Genomic DNA, 16,196 nt, shown 5'->3' with positions numbered 1-16,196 from the left:
TTTTTGAAGACCAAGTATTTATGTCACATATTGTCACTTCTTTAATTATAAATGTGATTTATTATTTTATGTATTTCTTATGATTTTTAAATATAATCTCACTGTGGGAAATTTGAAAAGTGTTTTAGCTATCTATGTCTTTTCTTCTGTCTCTCAGCTTGAAGTCCATGGCCCAAAATGACTCTACCACTAGAGACTCTTTTCCATAAAGAAGAAGACCAGACTGGAGGCTGGGATGAGCATGCCACTGCATCAGATTTCTGCCATTCCATCCCAAGATGCCACTGCTGCTAGAGTCTACAGAAGTAAAACCAAAGAAAAAGAGAGGGAGGAACAGGTAATGGGTGAATACCCTTTTTGTTTTCATTAAATGTAGCATATATTAATAACCTCTGAAAGTCAAGATCCTCTCTGGTAATATACTAAAATGCATGTGGTATAAATAGTTTAGCTCAGAAGAAATTGTCTTTTTGTTGATAACTAGATTTTGGTATGAATTTATGCAGCCATGGATGGATTATACAACACATATATTTTCTTTTTCTTTTCTTTTCTTTTTTTTTTGTCCCTTTTATTTTTATTTTTTTTTTTTTTAAACGGAAATTTTTTTTTTAAGATTTATTTATTTATTTATACAAGCACTGGGTTACAGTCAGAAGCGCGGGAGGGCGAGAGAATCCACCAGAGCCAGAGCGGGGAACAGAACAGGCAGACTGACGAAGTGCACTGTTGAGGGGAGCAGCGGGCGGCAGGAGAGGTCTGTGCGCCATGTGGGATCATCCTCCGGCGGCCGGGGAGCAGCCGGGGATCAAACCTGCGCTGCCGAGGCCGCGGGCAGCTTCGCAACCCAGCGCTCAACCGCTGCGCCACCAGGGGGGGCCCCTATTTTTATTTTTATTTTTTTTAAAATAAATTTTATTTTTATATTCCCCATACAATTGCAACCCCCCCCATTTTGACCCCAATCCCTCCCCTCCTGCCCCCCACCCCCCAAAGAATGTCTCTGGTTCATAGTTTTTTATTGATTTTGATTTTCACTTTCTTATAGTTATTCATTTTCCTGGTCCCTTATTTAAGTTTTCTAAATTCCTGCTATGAGTGAGACCATCCGGTATTTTTCTTTTTCTTTCTGGCTTATTTCACTGAGCATGACCCCTTCCAGCACCATCCATGTTGCTGCAAATTGCATGTGTTTATCTTTTTTGAATGCTGAGTAATATTCCATGGTGTATATGTACCACATCTTCTTGATCCAGTCATCTATTTTTGGGCATTTGGGCTGTTTCCAAAGCTTAGCTATTGTAAATAGTGCTGCTATAAACATAGGGGTGCAGATGCTCTTTGAAATTGATGTTTCTGTGTCCTTTGGGTAAATACCTAGGAGTGGAATTGCTGGATCATATGGAAGCTCTATGTTTAGTAGGTCCAGAAATCTCCACACAGCTCTCCATAGTGGTTGGACCAGTTTGCACTCCCACCAACAGTGCAGAAGAGTTCCTTTTTCTCCACACCCTCACCAACATTTGTTGTTGCTAGTTTTTTTTAATATGTGCCATTCTCACTGGTGTAAGATGGTATCTCGTGGTAGTTTTGATTTGCATTTCCCTGATTACAAGTGATGTTGAACATTTTTTCATATGCCTGTTGGCCATTCGCATTTCCTCTTCAGAGAAGTTTCTTTTTAGCTCTTCTGCCCATTTTTTGACTGGATTATTTTCTTTGTTGTTGAGTCTCATCAGCTCTTTGCAGATTTTTGTGATCAGTCCTTTATCATTCGTGTTGGGTGCAAAAATGTTCTCCCAGTTGGTGGGGTTTCTCTTTGTTTTTGTTATTGTCTCTTTTGCTGTGCAGAAGCTCTTTAATTTGATGTAGTCCCAGCTACAACACATATATTTTCATGGGTTAAATCTACCTCTATTCCTGATATATACCACTGAGAAAACAGTTCTTTGGATTCTCAAAACATCTTGTAGGGATAAATTTATTTAACCAAAACATGTATAGGTGCCACATGTATATTAGTCTTTGCTTGCTCTAAGCAAGTCATAGTTAATGTCCATGTATGGCTCTTGATCTGGCATGACAATTAAATATGCTTTGAAGTCTAATAATGTCAGTGATGGAGGAAATTCAGGATTATCTAATCCCAGTCAAAGGGGTCAAGAATGGCTTCCTAGAGAAAATGACATTTATATGGATGGATGACTCGAACAGCTAGATTCTCAGCCGGGAGAAACATTACCGCTATAGTCTAAAGATTAGAGAAAGATGAGTTTGAAGAGAATAAAATAAAGTAACTTGAACATGTGTCATACTAAGTAGTGACAAGATGGGAAGTTGGAAAAATTAGAGCAGTTATATTAAGAATTTTTTATATTTGCACAAGAGTGAATGATCAGATTTGTGATCTTAAAATTTTGGGGCTGCAGTTTGAAGAGTGAGTTGAATGGGTAATAGGGAGACTAGCTAGGGGATTACTTAATCGCCTACTTAGGCCTGACTTGGCAAACTTCTTCTAAAAAGGACCATATGATAAATATTTTAGATTTTGTGAGCTGTTCACATCTACTCAACTCTGCCACTGTAGCCTTTTATTATTTATTTTTAAGATTATGTCATCTTTATTTACTTATTACTTATGGTCTTTTTTTTTTTTTTTTTTTTTTGCATAGAAGAACTGGGGTATAGGCCAGAGATGTGTGTGTGTGTATTCACCATAGACAGAGTGGGGAGCAGAACAGGTGGATTTACTGAATACACTGCTAAGGGGAGCAGTTGATGAGACAGGAGAGGTTTTGCCACACCATATGTGTGTTAGCTCCCTGGCCAGGTATTAAACTCAGGTGTTAGCAGTAATAGTGCTGACACTTAACCCCTAGGCCACCTAGGAGGCCCCATAATGGGTTTTTATTTTTATTTATTTATTTATTTTTTAAAGATTTATTTATTCATTTATTTATTCATTTATTCATTTATTTATTTATTTATACAAGCACTGGGTACAGTCAGAAGCCCGGGAGGGTGAGAGAATTCATCAGAGCGAGAGCGGGGAGCAGAGCAGGCATAAGGAACGAAGTACACTGCTGAGGGGAGCAGCGGGTGGCAGGAGAGGTCTGTGTGCCATGCGGGACCCTCCTCCAGTGGCCGGGGAGCAGCCAGGGATGGAACTGGCGCTGCAGAGGCTGTGGGCAACTTCACAACTCAGCACTCAACCACTGCGCCACCGGGGAGGCTCCCCCACCATAATGGGTTTTTAAATACTACTGAATAGAACATTTCCTTTGGCTAGGGTGCTTGCTTGCACCATTTGAGGTTGCTCATTCCCTGTTCATTGTAGTGTTGAGTCTGGACACCAGAAGATGGGAATTTCTTGGTGTGTACAAGGAAGCTGTACATACTTGTTTGAAATAGAGAAATAAAGATGACCAACATTTTAAGCCAGTAAGAGGGATTTTCTTTGATCTAAAACCCTGGTACTACAGAGTCACTGTAGGTGGATATCCAGTAAATACTTTTAAAAATGATCATAGATCTGAGGCATTCAGGAGGCAAGAGGAAGGGGAGGGAGGGGGAAAGTAGAAAATGGGATAGGTGGGCACAATGGAATATGGTGGAGCACTTTTGGGCCTTTGGTGCTGGGAAAACTAAGGTGATCACACCTGAGGAGAGAATTCCTATAATATGAAAAAAGGAACAAGGATGTTTAAAAAATAAAATAAAAAATTGATCTGTTTGATGGGGTTTTTAAGGTTTAAATAAACAGCATTAACCAACTATATTCGTGGGATAGGGGTTTAGATTGCTGTTGGGAAGGGGATTATCCTGCCCCATCTTACTGTGAGGAGTACTTTGAATACCCAGTGGCGGTGTGGCATTCTAAGGTCAGAGTCAGATGGCAGTAGAGTAGGAACAGCCGAGACGGGAATTTGCAGGGCTCCATAAGAGCAGCAGCTGTCACAGCACTGAAAAGGTTGTTTTGTAGGTTTCTGGGGTCTGAAATGTGGTACCAGGATTGGTTTGAAAGGTACTTTTCTAGTGGAGTCTGTTTTCCTTTATCTAGTTTTCTTGGTGTAGCGAGTTTATTTATTTTTTAAAAGATGTATTTATTTATGCATACAAGAGCTGGGGTACAGGCCAGAGGTGTGGGGAGGGTGAGAGGATTCACCAGAGACAAAGTGGAGAACAGAACAGGCAGACTGACTGAAATAAACTGCTGAGGGGAGCAGCAGGCGAGTCAGGAGAGGTCTTCTGCGCCATGTGGGTTGCTCCCTGGCCAGCCGGGATCAAACTCGTGCTGCAGAGGCTGTGGATCACCTCATAGTGTGGTGCTTAACCCCTTGCATCACCAGGGAGGCCCAGTATGGTGAATTTAAAGCAAAATCCTTTAGTATATTTCTCATCCTCCTATGGTTGAGTGAGCACTAGAGGAGGGAGAGAAGCTGTGTGGAGACACCCCGCCTTCCCTCCCTCCCTCCCTCCCTCATTTTCTTCCCTCCCTCCTTTCCCTCCCTCCTTCCCTCCTTTAAGTCTTTCTTCTTTGCCAACTGCCCACCCCTTCCCTCTCACCCCTTCCTCCCTCCCAGCAATTTGGTAAATGTTCAGTCCCAAAGTAACCAATATCCTCCCGTCTGTCCTCAGAACTCCAGTGGTGAAATTTATTTCAGTGGTGAAATTTATCTCATAACTTCTGGGATAGTCTGAGACAGTTTATTACATTAATAACAATTTTACTTCTGAATCTTATGTGAGGAACATTGAAGTTTACTTAGAATCAAATCATCTAACCATTAACATTGACATTTTTACTTATGCTTACTGGATGCATGATTCTCTCCATAGCACCCATTGCAAGAATCCAGTCCCACAATTCTAGGCAAAGTTAATGACTTTCACACATACTCAGTACAATTGACAAATAAATGAATGATTTAGTTTTAGTGGTTAGAGGAATGTTGTGTAATTCTTTAAATGATTTCTCTACTGCTGTTGTTTATGAGCTGAGTAAATGTTTCTTGAAAAATTTTTTTCTTTATTGTTTGAAGATTGACTGGTTAAGAAGGAAAAAGAAAAATATTGGATGGTTTCACTCATAGGAGGAATGTAGAGGAACCAAATAAGGGACCAGGGGAAAAATAATTATAATAAATTAAAAAAAAACAAAATTAACAAGCAACTATTAATCAGAGACACTGTGGGAGAAGGGGAGGGAGAAGGATCAGAACAGGGGAGGGAATGTGTTCTTACACAAGGGTCTGTGGTGATGGTGCATGGGTGAATTGGTGATGGGAATTTTTGCAGGAAAAGAGAAAGCATGCATTGTACAAAATAGGAATGATGTAAAATATATAAAAAATAAAAAAGTAAAGATTGACTGGTTAATATGTTGCTGTCCTCAATGGCTCTCTGGTTTTTATGGGAGGTTTTCCAGCCTTTCAGTCTTCTTTCAATTCTGAAGCCTTTTCTTCTACCTTTAGTAGAAGAAAATGTAGTCTAGTTCTCTTAGGGATTGCTGTTAAATTTCCATATTTTCTCGGATATTGTATTTTCTCAGATTGATTCCCTTAACTTGGTTCCTTTGGGATTGAACTTTTACCAAATTGCTGTATTGTGCTGACTCAGTACTGCTGAGTTTTGCTTTATTGTCCAAGGAAGTTTTTAATTGATCTGTTGTCATCCTGAGTGCTTTTTGATTAACTTCTTATCTGTACTTAGTCTTTGTCTTGTGGTTTGATTGGTCCCCTCACTTTTTTTTAGATCATTTTTTGTTATGTTTTTATTTTGTCTTTAACTTTGTTGAGATATAATTGACAGAATAAACAATATATTTAAAGGGTGCAATTTGTTATGACATATATATATACACACACACATCTATATATGTGTGTGTATATAATACATTTCTCATGAAAGTGTCTCCACAATCAAGATTGTGAATGTATTTATCACTGCCCAGAGTTACTTATTCCCCTCTTTAATACTGCCCTCCACCTCTGTTCAACATTTTCCCTAAGCAATCTGTTTTCTTTCACTATAGTTTGCAATTTAAATAGTTTTTACAGATGGATGTTTGGATTATTTTTCGTGTTTAGCTATTATAGTAAGGCTGCTATATACAATTCCTTGTATGGATGTTTATTTCCTTTTTATTGGCTAGTTCCACTTAAGAGTGGAACTGTATGGTAACTGCATGTTTAACTTCTTAAGAAACTTCCAAACCAAAAGCACTCTTTTCCAAGGTAGTTATGCCATTTTACATTTGTGCTTGAAGTATGAGAGTTGTAACTACATCACCACCAACACTGATAGTCAGTCATTTTAATTTTAGCTACTCGCAGGTGTATAGTAGTATCTCATTGTAATTTTAACTTGCATTTTCTTCGTGAATAAGGATGCCACCAATCTTTTCATGTGTTTACTTATCATCTCTGTATCTTTTTTTGTTAAAGTGTCTGTTCAAATCTTTTGGTCATTAAAAAAAGGAGTTTGAGCATTCTCTAGATGTTCTAGATACAGATCCTTTAGCATATGTATGTTCTGCAAGTGTTTTCTCTCAGTCTCTGGATTGTCTTCATTCTCCTGCCCCAGTGTCATTTGAAGACCAGAAGTTTTTAATTTTGTTCAAGTCATATTATCCATTTTTTTTCTTTTATGCTTTATACTTTTTATGTTCTACTGAGGCATCTTTTACCTTGCCAAAGTTTGCAAATAATAGCTTCGGTGTTTTCTTTTAGAAATCTCATATTTTTGGTTTTACATGTAGGTCAATGATCTATTTTGAATGAAGTTTCATATATTGTGTGAAGTATATATCCAATGTCATTTTCTTTGTTTATGAATACTCATTTGTCCTAATAACATCTGTTGAATAGACTGTCTTTTCCCCATTGCGTTACCTTAATTCAGTTGCCCATAGATGTGTGTATTCATTTCTGGACGCTTCTGTTCCTGTTTGCCTTTGTTTATACCAATACCACAATGACATGAATTCTCTAGTTTTATAGTAAGTCTTGAACATCAGTTTCTTTTCTTTTTTTTTTTTTAAAGATTTATTTTTTACTTATACAATAGCTGGGGTATAGGCCAGATGTGCAGAGGGTGAGAGGATTCACCAGAGACAGAGTGGGGAGCAGAATAGGGAGATGGACCGAAAGCACTGCTGAGAGGAGCAGCGGGCGTGACAGGAGAGGTCTGCTGCGCCATGTGGGAATCTCCCTGGCTGGCCGGAAATCAAACCTGCACTGCAGAGGCTGTGGATAGCTTCACAGTGCTGTGCTCAACTCACTGCGCCAATGGGGAGACCCATCAGTTTCTTTTTTAAACTTGTCTGTTTTAATTTTTTTTCATTTTTATATGAATTTAAGAATCAGATTGTCAGTTTTTACACAAAACAGTTTGCTAGGATTATTATTGGGATTATTGTATCTGTAATTCATTTTGGTGGAGAACTGACATTTTAGCAACATTGCATCTTGACACATGAACAAGGTGTTTCCTCTTTAAGTATTGCTTAATTTCTCTTAGCATGTATTGTAGATTTTAGTGTAGATTTTTGTTAGATTTGTCCCTGGGTATTTTGTATTTTTGATTCTGTTATAAATCACGTTTTTCAAATTTTAATTTCCTGTTGCTCAATGCTAGTGCATAGAAATAAAATTGGTTTTTGTGTATTTATCTTGGATCCTGTAATTTTTCCAAACTCATTAGTTCTAGTAATTATTTTATAGTTTCCAATGAATTTTCTACATTGGTGATTGTGTCATCTGTGAATAAACTGTCCAATTTTATTTGGATGAATCATTCCTTTCTCACTTTCCCTCCCTCTTACTTGTACTAGCAAGTACTACCATATTGAAAAAAAGTGATGAGAGCAGATGTTCATTCTTTCAACATTAAGTATGTTGTATGTTTTTGTTTTTAGCTATCCTTTATCAAGTTGAAGAAGTTCTCAGTTTTCTGAGAATTTTAATCAGAAATATGGATTTTGTCAAATGCTTTTTTCTGTTCTTGTTAAAGGTGAACAAAGCATCTTATATACTAGTATAGACAAATTTCTGCTTAGTAATAACTATCGCAATGGAGGGGGGGAGTCCAGTGTGAACTGAACTCAACTTGTTTTTGTTCAGAGGTGACTAGATTTATTTTTCAAAGATTTATTTATTTATGCATACAAGAGCTGGGGTACAGGCCAGAGATACGGAGGGGTAAGAAGATTCACCAGAGACAGAGTGGGGAACAAAACAGACATACTGACTGAAACACACTGCTGAGGGGAGCGGTGGGTGAGGCAGGAGAGGTCTACTTCGCCATGTGGGTTGCTCCCTGGCCTGCCAGGGATCAAACTCAGGGATCAAACTCATGCTGCAGAGGCTTCAGATTGCTTCATAGTGTGGTGCTTAACCCCTTGCGCCACCAGGGAGGCCCTGACTAGATATTTTAAAAGGAGAATGAGAGGGAGTGGGGAAGAAGAACCAGAGGGGAAAAGGATGGGATCTTGAGCAGAGTCAAGGAAATAGAAATTTACAGAAAGCTGGAAAGGAGTTTGGTCAATATAGTTAAGCCATCTGGGTGTACTAATGGGTGCTTACCGAAGTTAGGCTCTTGTTCTCCCATAGAAACTGGGAGACAGGGCCTCTTATCTTTAGGTGTTGATTGACACAAACAGTAAATTTCTTTTGGCAACCTTGAGTTTTCTCAGGGAGGAACTTTTTTTTTTTAATTTTATTTTTATATTCCCCATACAGTCGCAACCCCCTTATTTTGGCCCCAAAATCCCTTCTTTTCCCCTTCCCCCCATAGTGTGTCTCTGGTTCATAGTTGTTTGTTGATTTTGATTTTTTCTTTCTTATAGCTATTCTTTTTCCTGGTCCCTTATTTAAGTTTTCTACATTCCTGCTATGAGTGAGACCATCCGGTATTTTTCTTTTTCTTTCTGGCTCATTTTGCTGAGCATGATCCCTTCCAGCTCCATCCATGTTGTTGCAAATTGCATGTGTTTATCTTTTTTGAATAATAGTCAATAATATAATATAATATATTACAATATATTAATAATATAATAATAATAGCTGAGTAATAGTCCATGGTGTATATGTACCACATCTTCTTGATCCAGTCATCTATTTTTGGGCATTTGGGTTGTTTCCAAAGCTGAGCTATTGTAAATAGAGCTGCTATAAACATAGGGGTGTAGGTGTTCTTTGGAATTAATGTTTCTGTGTCCTTTCGGTAAATACCTAGGAGTGGAATTGCTGGATCATATGGAAGCTCTATCTTTAGCAGGTTGAGGAATCTCCACACAGCTCTCCATAGTGGTTGGACTATTTTGTACTCCCACCAGCAATGCAGGAGAGTTCCTTTTTCTCCACAACCTTGCCAACATTTGTTGTTGCTAGTTTTTTTAATATGTGCCATTCTCACTGGTGTGAGATGGTATCTCATTGTAGTTTTGATTTGCATTTCTCAGAAAGGAACTTAAGAGGGTTGGAGTCATGATCCTAGGAACATAGCCATGAGATGTTAGAAACTATGCTTATGTTTGTGCAAGTCTCTTAGTGTAGGGGTTTGGATGCAGTCATTATGTGCCATGAGTTCCTGCAGTTCTCAGTCCACTGAGACAGTCATATGGTTTTATTTTTTAGTTTGTGTATTAGTCATAGATCTCCAGAGAGACAGAACCAATAGGCTGTCTCTGTAACCATCTGTCTAACTATCAATCTTTCTATGTTTGAATGAGGAGACTTACTATAGGAATTGGCTCACATGATTATGCAGGCCAAGAAATACTACCACCCGCACCCTACATCTGCTGACTTCCTGAGGATCAGGGAAGTTGCTAGTGTTAGTCAGATCTGAAGGCCTGAGAACCATGGGAAGTGGTGATTTTAGTCCTATTTTGATCCCAAAGGTTAAGTTCAAAGGCCCAAGAACTAGATACACTGATAATCTGAGAGCAGTAGAAGACGGATGAACCAGTTTAAGCAAACAGACCCAAACTTCACTCTTCTTCACCTTTTTGTTCTATTCAGGCCCTCAATGGACTATGTGATGCTCACCCTCATTGATGAAGGCTGTCTTTTTTTGATTTAAAACTCTCATATGTCTAGATATAATGTTTACCAGCTATCTGGGCTTCCCTTGATTATTTTTTTTTTTTTTTTTTTTTTTTATAATTAAGAAAACATTTATTCAAGATTAGGGATAATGATCTAGATTCACAACAAAGGGGGTGGGGTTCCCAGGTTGATAAGGACATAGGGGAGATAAAGGATTAAGCAGGAGATTGTTCTAATTTTCAGTCATATGTTTGAAAGTTTTGTATTGGTTGACAGGGGTCTTCAAACAGAATGTTGCATTGTGGGGTCTTTTTATAATAATCAGCAGGGGTGAGTTTCCTGTTTCTTTTGTAATCATTGATAGTTGATTGCAGGATGTTAAGTTTCTTTCCTAGTCATAAATAAGGAGAAATCAGTGAGTGAATGGTCTTTTAGAATCCCCTGAGAAGAGTTGAATCAGGCTGCTTACTTTTATATAAAAGTCTCATCATGGCAGTTAGAGACAAGATGGAGTCTGTTTGACTCAAAATAGATTCCACATCCTTATGTCATTTCCTATATCAAGGTAACCTATATTAAATAAATTTGCATTCTTTTCTGTTGGTAATCTCTCTTGCTGCAACAGTTTCAGCTAAGAACTTAGATAGATAGCAGTAAAAAAAAATTTGTCCTTCTCAACTGGACTTTAAAGACACTAATTTATTTACTCCTCCATTAGTTTTTTGTTTTTGTTTTTTTTTTTTTCAGTGATAGAGGATATTTTATTTTTTTTTTTCCTTTTTTTTTTTTTTTATAAATTTTATTGTTATATTCCCCATACAATTGCAGCCCCCCATTCTGACCCCAATCCCTCCCCTCCCGCCCCCGCCCCCCTAAAAGTGTCTCTGGTTCATAGTTTTTTGTTGATTTTGATTTTCACTTTCTTATAGTTATTCATTTTCCTGGTCCATTATTTAAGTTTTCTAGATTCCTGCTATGAGTGAGACCATCCGGTATTTTTCTTTTTCTTTTTGGCTTATTTCGCTGAGCATGATCCCTTCCAGCGCCATCCATGTTGCAGCAAATTGCATGTGTTTATCTTTTTTGAATGCTGAGTAATATTCCATGGTATATATGTACCACATCTTCTTGATCCAGTCATCTATTTTTGGGCATTTGGGTTGTTTCCAAAGCTTAGCTATTGTAAACAGTGCTGCTATAAACATAGGGGTGCAGGTGTTCTTTGGAATTGATGTTTCTGTGTCCTTTGGGTACATACCTAGGAGTGGAATTGCTGGGTCATATGGAAGCTCTATGTTTAGTAGGTCCAGAAATCTCCACACAGCTTTCCACAGTGGTTGGACCAGTTTGCACTCCCACCAACAGTGCAGAAGAGTTCCTTTTTCTCCACACCCTCGCCAACATTTGTTGTTGCTAGTTTTTTTAATATGTGCCATTCTCACTGGTGTAAGATGGTATCTCATGGTAGTTTTGATTTGCATTTCCCTGATGACAAGTGATGTTGAACATTTTTTCATATGCCTGTTGGCCATTTGCATTTCCTCTTCAGAGAAGTTTCTTTTAAGCTCTTCTGCCCATTTTTTGACTGGATTATTTTCTTTGTTGTTGTTGAGTCTCATCAGCTCTTTGCAGATTTTTGTGATCAGTCCTTTATCATTAGTGTTGGGTGCAAAAATGTTCTCCCAGTTGGTGGGGTTTCTCTTTGTTTTTGTTATTGTCTCTTTTGCTGTGCAAAAGCTCTTTAATTTGATATAGTCCCAGCTGTTTATCTTTGCCTTCACTATCACTGCTTTGGGTGATGTGTCTGTAAAGATGTCTTTGATGTGCAAATCACGTAGTGTTTTGCCTATATTTCCTTCTATATATTTTATGGTTTCAGGTCTTATGTCTAGTTCTTTAATCCATTTTGAGTTGATTTTTGTGTATGGTGTGAGGTGGTGGTCAAGCTTCATTCTTTTGCATGTAGCGACCCAGTTTTCCCAGCACCATTTATTGAACAAACTTTCTTTGCTCCAATGCATATTCTTTGCTCCTTTGTCAAAGATTAGTTGACCATAAATCTGTGGGTTTATTTCTGGATTTTCTATTCGATTCCATTGGTCTGTATGTCTGTTCTTGTTCCAATACCATGCAGTTTTGATGATTATGGCTTTGTAGTATAGTTTGAAGTCTGGGAGTCTGATGCCTCCATTCCCTTCTTTTTTTTTCAGGAGAGCTTTGGCTATTCGGGGTTTTTTGTGATTCCATATGAATTTCATCAATAATTGTTCTATTTCTTTGAAGAATGACATTGAAATTTTGATTGGAATAGCATTGAATCTGTATATTGCTTTTGGAAGGATGGCCATTTTAATAATGTTTATTCTTCCAATCCATGAGCAGGGGATGTCTCTCCATTTCTTTGTGTCTTCTTCTATTTCTTTTAACAGTGTTTTATAGTTTTCTTTGTATAGGTCCTTTACCTCTTTTGTTAGATTTATTCCCAAATATTTGATTTTTTTTGTTTCAATAACAAAAGGGATGGTCTTTTTGATTTCTTCTTCTTCAGATTTATTGTTTGTGTATAGGAAGGCTACTGACTTTTGCGTGTTGATTTTGTATCCTGCCACTTTACTGAACTGATTGATGAGTTGAATTAGCTTTTCTGTGGAGTTTTTGGGGTTCTCTATGTATAATATCATATCGTCTGCAAATAGTGATAGTTTGACTTCTTCTTTTCCTATTTGGATTCCTTGGATGTCTTTCTCTTGTCTTATTGCCCTGGCTAGGACTTCCAGTATTATATTGAAAAGCAATGGTGAGAGTGGACATCCTTGTCTTGTTCCAGATCTTAATGGAATTGCTTTCAGCTTTTCACCATTGAGAATGATACTGGCTGTTGGCTTGTCATAGATGGCCTTTATGATGTTGAGGTATGTTCCTTGTATCCCAAGAACTTCAAGGGCTTTTATCATGAATGGGTGTTGCACTTTGTCGAAAGCTTTCTCAGCATCTATTGATATTATCATATGGTTTTTATATTTCTTTTTGTTGATGTGTTGGATAACGTTGATTGATTTTCGGATGTTAAACCATCCTTGTGCCCCTGGAATGAATCCAACTTGGTCGTGGTGAATTATCTTATGGATACATTGTTGGATTCTGATAGCTAAAATTTTATTGAGGATTTTTGCATCAGTGTTCATTAGGGAGATTGGCCTGTAGTTTTCCTTTTTTGTGTTGTCCTTGTTCGGTTTTGGTATTAGTGTAATGTTGGCTTCATAGAACGTGTTTGGTATTGTCCCTTCCTTCTCAATTTTTTGGAAGAGTTTGTGAAGGATAGGCACTAATTCGTCTCTGAATGTTTGGTAGAATTCATTTGTAAATCCATCAGGTCCTGGGCTTTTGTTTTTGGGGAGGTTTTTGATTACCATTTCAATTTCGCTAATTGTAATTGGTCTGTTTAGGTGTTCTATTTCTTCTTTATCTAGCTTTGGGTGATTGTAGAGTTGTAGGAATTTGTCCATCTCCTCTAGATTGTTAAACTTGTTTCCATATAACTGTTCATAGTAGTTACTGATTATTCTTTTTATTTCTGCTGTGTCCGTTGTGATTTCTCCTCTTTCATTGATGATCCTGTTTATTTGTGCTTTCTCCCTTTTTTCCTTTGTGAGCCTGGCTAGGGGTTTGTCTATTTTATTGATTTTTTCAAAGAACCAGCTCTTGGTTTCATTGATCTTTTGGATTGTTTTTTTAGTTTCAATTTCATTTATTTCTGCTTTGGTTTTTATTATTTCTTTTCTTCTACTGGTTTTGGGGTTTTCTTGTTGTTCTTTTTCTAGATCTTTGAGCTTCGAGATTAGGTTGTTTCTTTGCGTTCTTTCTTGTTTCTTGATGTGAGCTTCTATTGCTATATATTTTCCTCTTATTACTGCTTTTGCTGCATCCCATACATTTAGGATATTGGTGTCCTCCTTGTCGTTCAATTCAAAAAATTTTTTAATTTCTTCTTTGATCTCCTCATTAGTCCAATGGTCTTCCTGTAGTGTGGTTTTTAATCTCCATGAGGTAGGAAAGTTCCTTGCCTTCTTTTTATGGTTTATTTCTAGTTTGATGCCTTCATGGTCAGAAAAGATGGTTGATATGATTTCAATCTTGGTGTATCTGTTGATGTTTGTCTTGTGCCCCAGTATGTGATCGATCCTGGAGAATGATCCGTGTGCGCTTGAGAAAAATGTGTACTCCGTTTTTTTGGGGTTTAGTGTTCTATAGATGTCTGTTAAGCCCAATTGCTCTAGGTCTTTATTTAGAGCTTTGGTTTCTTTACTTATTTTTTGTCTTGTTGATCTATCCATTGTTGATAGTGGTGTGTTGAAGTCTCCCACTACGTATGTGTTTTCTCTGATGTCTGTTTTCAGAGAGGACAACAGTTGTCTGATATATTTTGGTGCTCCTTCGTTTGGTGAGTATATGTTAATGAGTGTTATTTCTTCTTGAAGTATTGTCCCCTTGATCATAATGTAGTGACCATTGGGGTCTCTTTTTATCTTTTTGAGTTTGAAATCTGTTTTATCTGATATAAGTATAGCTGTTCCTGCTTTCTTTTTTGGCCCATTTGCTTGTAGGATTGTTTTCCATCCTTTGACTTTGAGCCTATTTTTATCTTTTGTAGCTAAATGTGTTTCCTGGAGACAGCAAAAGGTTGGGTTTTGTTTCTTAATCCAGGCTGCAACTCTGTGTCTTTTTATTGAAGAGTTTAGTCCATTTACATTTAGAGTTAATATTGATATGTTAACATCTGTATTTGCCATTGTGTTTGTCTTTCCTTTGATTTTATTTATTTATTCTTTTAATAACTTTTTTTTTTTTTTTGGCCTTCTTTCATTGTTATTCGTCGCTCTGAGGTTCTGGCTTTAGGACTCCTTGTAGTATTTTTTGGAGTGGGGGTTTAGTTGCAATGAAATTCCGGAGTTTCTGTTTGTCTGGGAAGGTCCATATTCTTTCTTCAAAGAGGAAGGAGAGCTTTGCGGGATAGAGTATTCTTGGTTGGCATCTGTTTTCTTGGAGTCTGTTGACTATGTCCCTCCACTCTCTCCTTGCCCGTAGTGTTTCTTCGGAGAAGTCTGATGTCAGCCTGATTGGTTTTCCTTTGAATGTTATCTGTTTCTTCCCTCTTGCCAGCTTCATTATTTTTTCCTTGTCCTGGATTCTTGGGAGCTTTACTATTATGTGTCTTGCTGTATTTTTCCTTTCGTCGTGGAAGTTTGGTGTTCTTCTTGCTTCTTGTATATCAATTTTCAGCTCCTTCTTCACATTTGGGAAGTTCTCTTCAATTATCTCTTTGAATATTTTCTCTGTTCCTACATCTCTCTCCTCTCCTTCTGGTATTCCTATAACTCTTATATTTCCTTTCCTCATGGAGTCAGATAGTTCCCGAAGTCTTTCTTCGTTCTTTTTCCTTCGTACTTCTCTTTCCTTCTCTGTTTTGGTTCTTTTTATTTCTGTATCTTCAAGATTACTTATTCGTTCTTCCATTTCATCTATTCTGCTTTCATTGCTTTTCCCAGAATTCTTTAGTTCTTCCATTAATTCTTTGATCTCCTGCATTTCTTTTACTTCCCTCTTTAGGGACTCAATTTCTTTCTTCTGACCATTGTTTTCCCTCTCTAGGGACTCAATTGCATTCTTCTGATCGTTGATTATTTTTCCCTTATCATTGTTTTCCTTTATGACTTCTGTCAGTTTTTTAATCACGGCAATTTTAAATTCTCTTTCTGGAAGGCTCAGAAATTCTTCCAAGTTATTGTCGTTGCAATCTGGGGGCTGGCTTTCTTTTTGTGGTGTGCTTTTTCTCTGGAGAGTTGCTAGGTTGCGTGTGGTTCTTCTCCTCCCTACTGTCTGTTTTCTAATTTGCCGTATGCGTTGGGACACTGTGTTGTTGGGACTGGCCGGCATCTTGGGTGGGCTTCTCTGTTCCCCTCTGGTTCTTCCAGGAGTCATCTGTCAGTTTCAAGCAGCCTTTACTGGAGAAGGGTCCCTGTTCTAAAATGCCGATGTGGGGACACACTCCCCTGTGCGCCTGGTCTGCCCCGGCGGTGGGTTCCTGCTCCCCTCTGGGCTTGGACTGCAGGCCAGAGGGGGTCTGGCGTGGGCGAACTTCCCCCG

At 38.0% G+C, this 16,196-nt stretch overlaps 1 protein-coding gene across 2 annotated transcripts in view; it reads left to right on the top strand.

Moving 5' to 3' along the window:
- Positions 1–235: 235 nt before the first annotated feature.
- The window catches only part of MARCHF8 (membrane associated ring-CH-type finger 8), a gene marked incomplete at both ends in the record, with an annotated part of 76,977 nt that continues 61,016 nt past the window's right edge, over positions 236–16,196 (top strand). For both annotated transcript variants that reach the window (XM_084244410.1, XM_084244408.1), the window contains one exon: positions 236–337. In XM_084244410.1, coding sequence (XP_084100536.1) covers positions 236–337 — 102 coding nt within the window. The remainder of the gene's footprint in view (positions 338–16,196) is intronic.

The sequence above is a fragment of the Talpa europaea genome (assembly GCF_964194135.1).
Source record: "Talpa europaea genome assembly, chromosome: 10".
NCBI lineage: Eukaryota > Metazoa > Chordata > Mammalia > Eulipotyphla > Talpidae > Talpa > Talpa europaea.
Note: the sequence above shows the minus strand (reverse complement) of the source record. Positions and strands in the feature narration are given on the sequence as shown.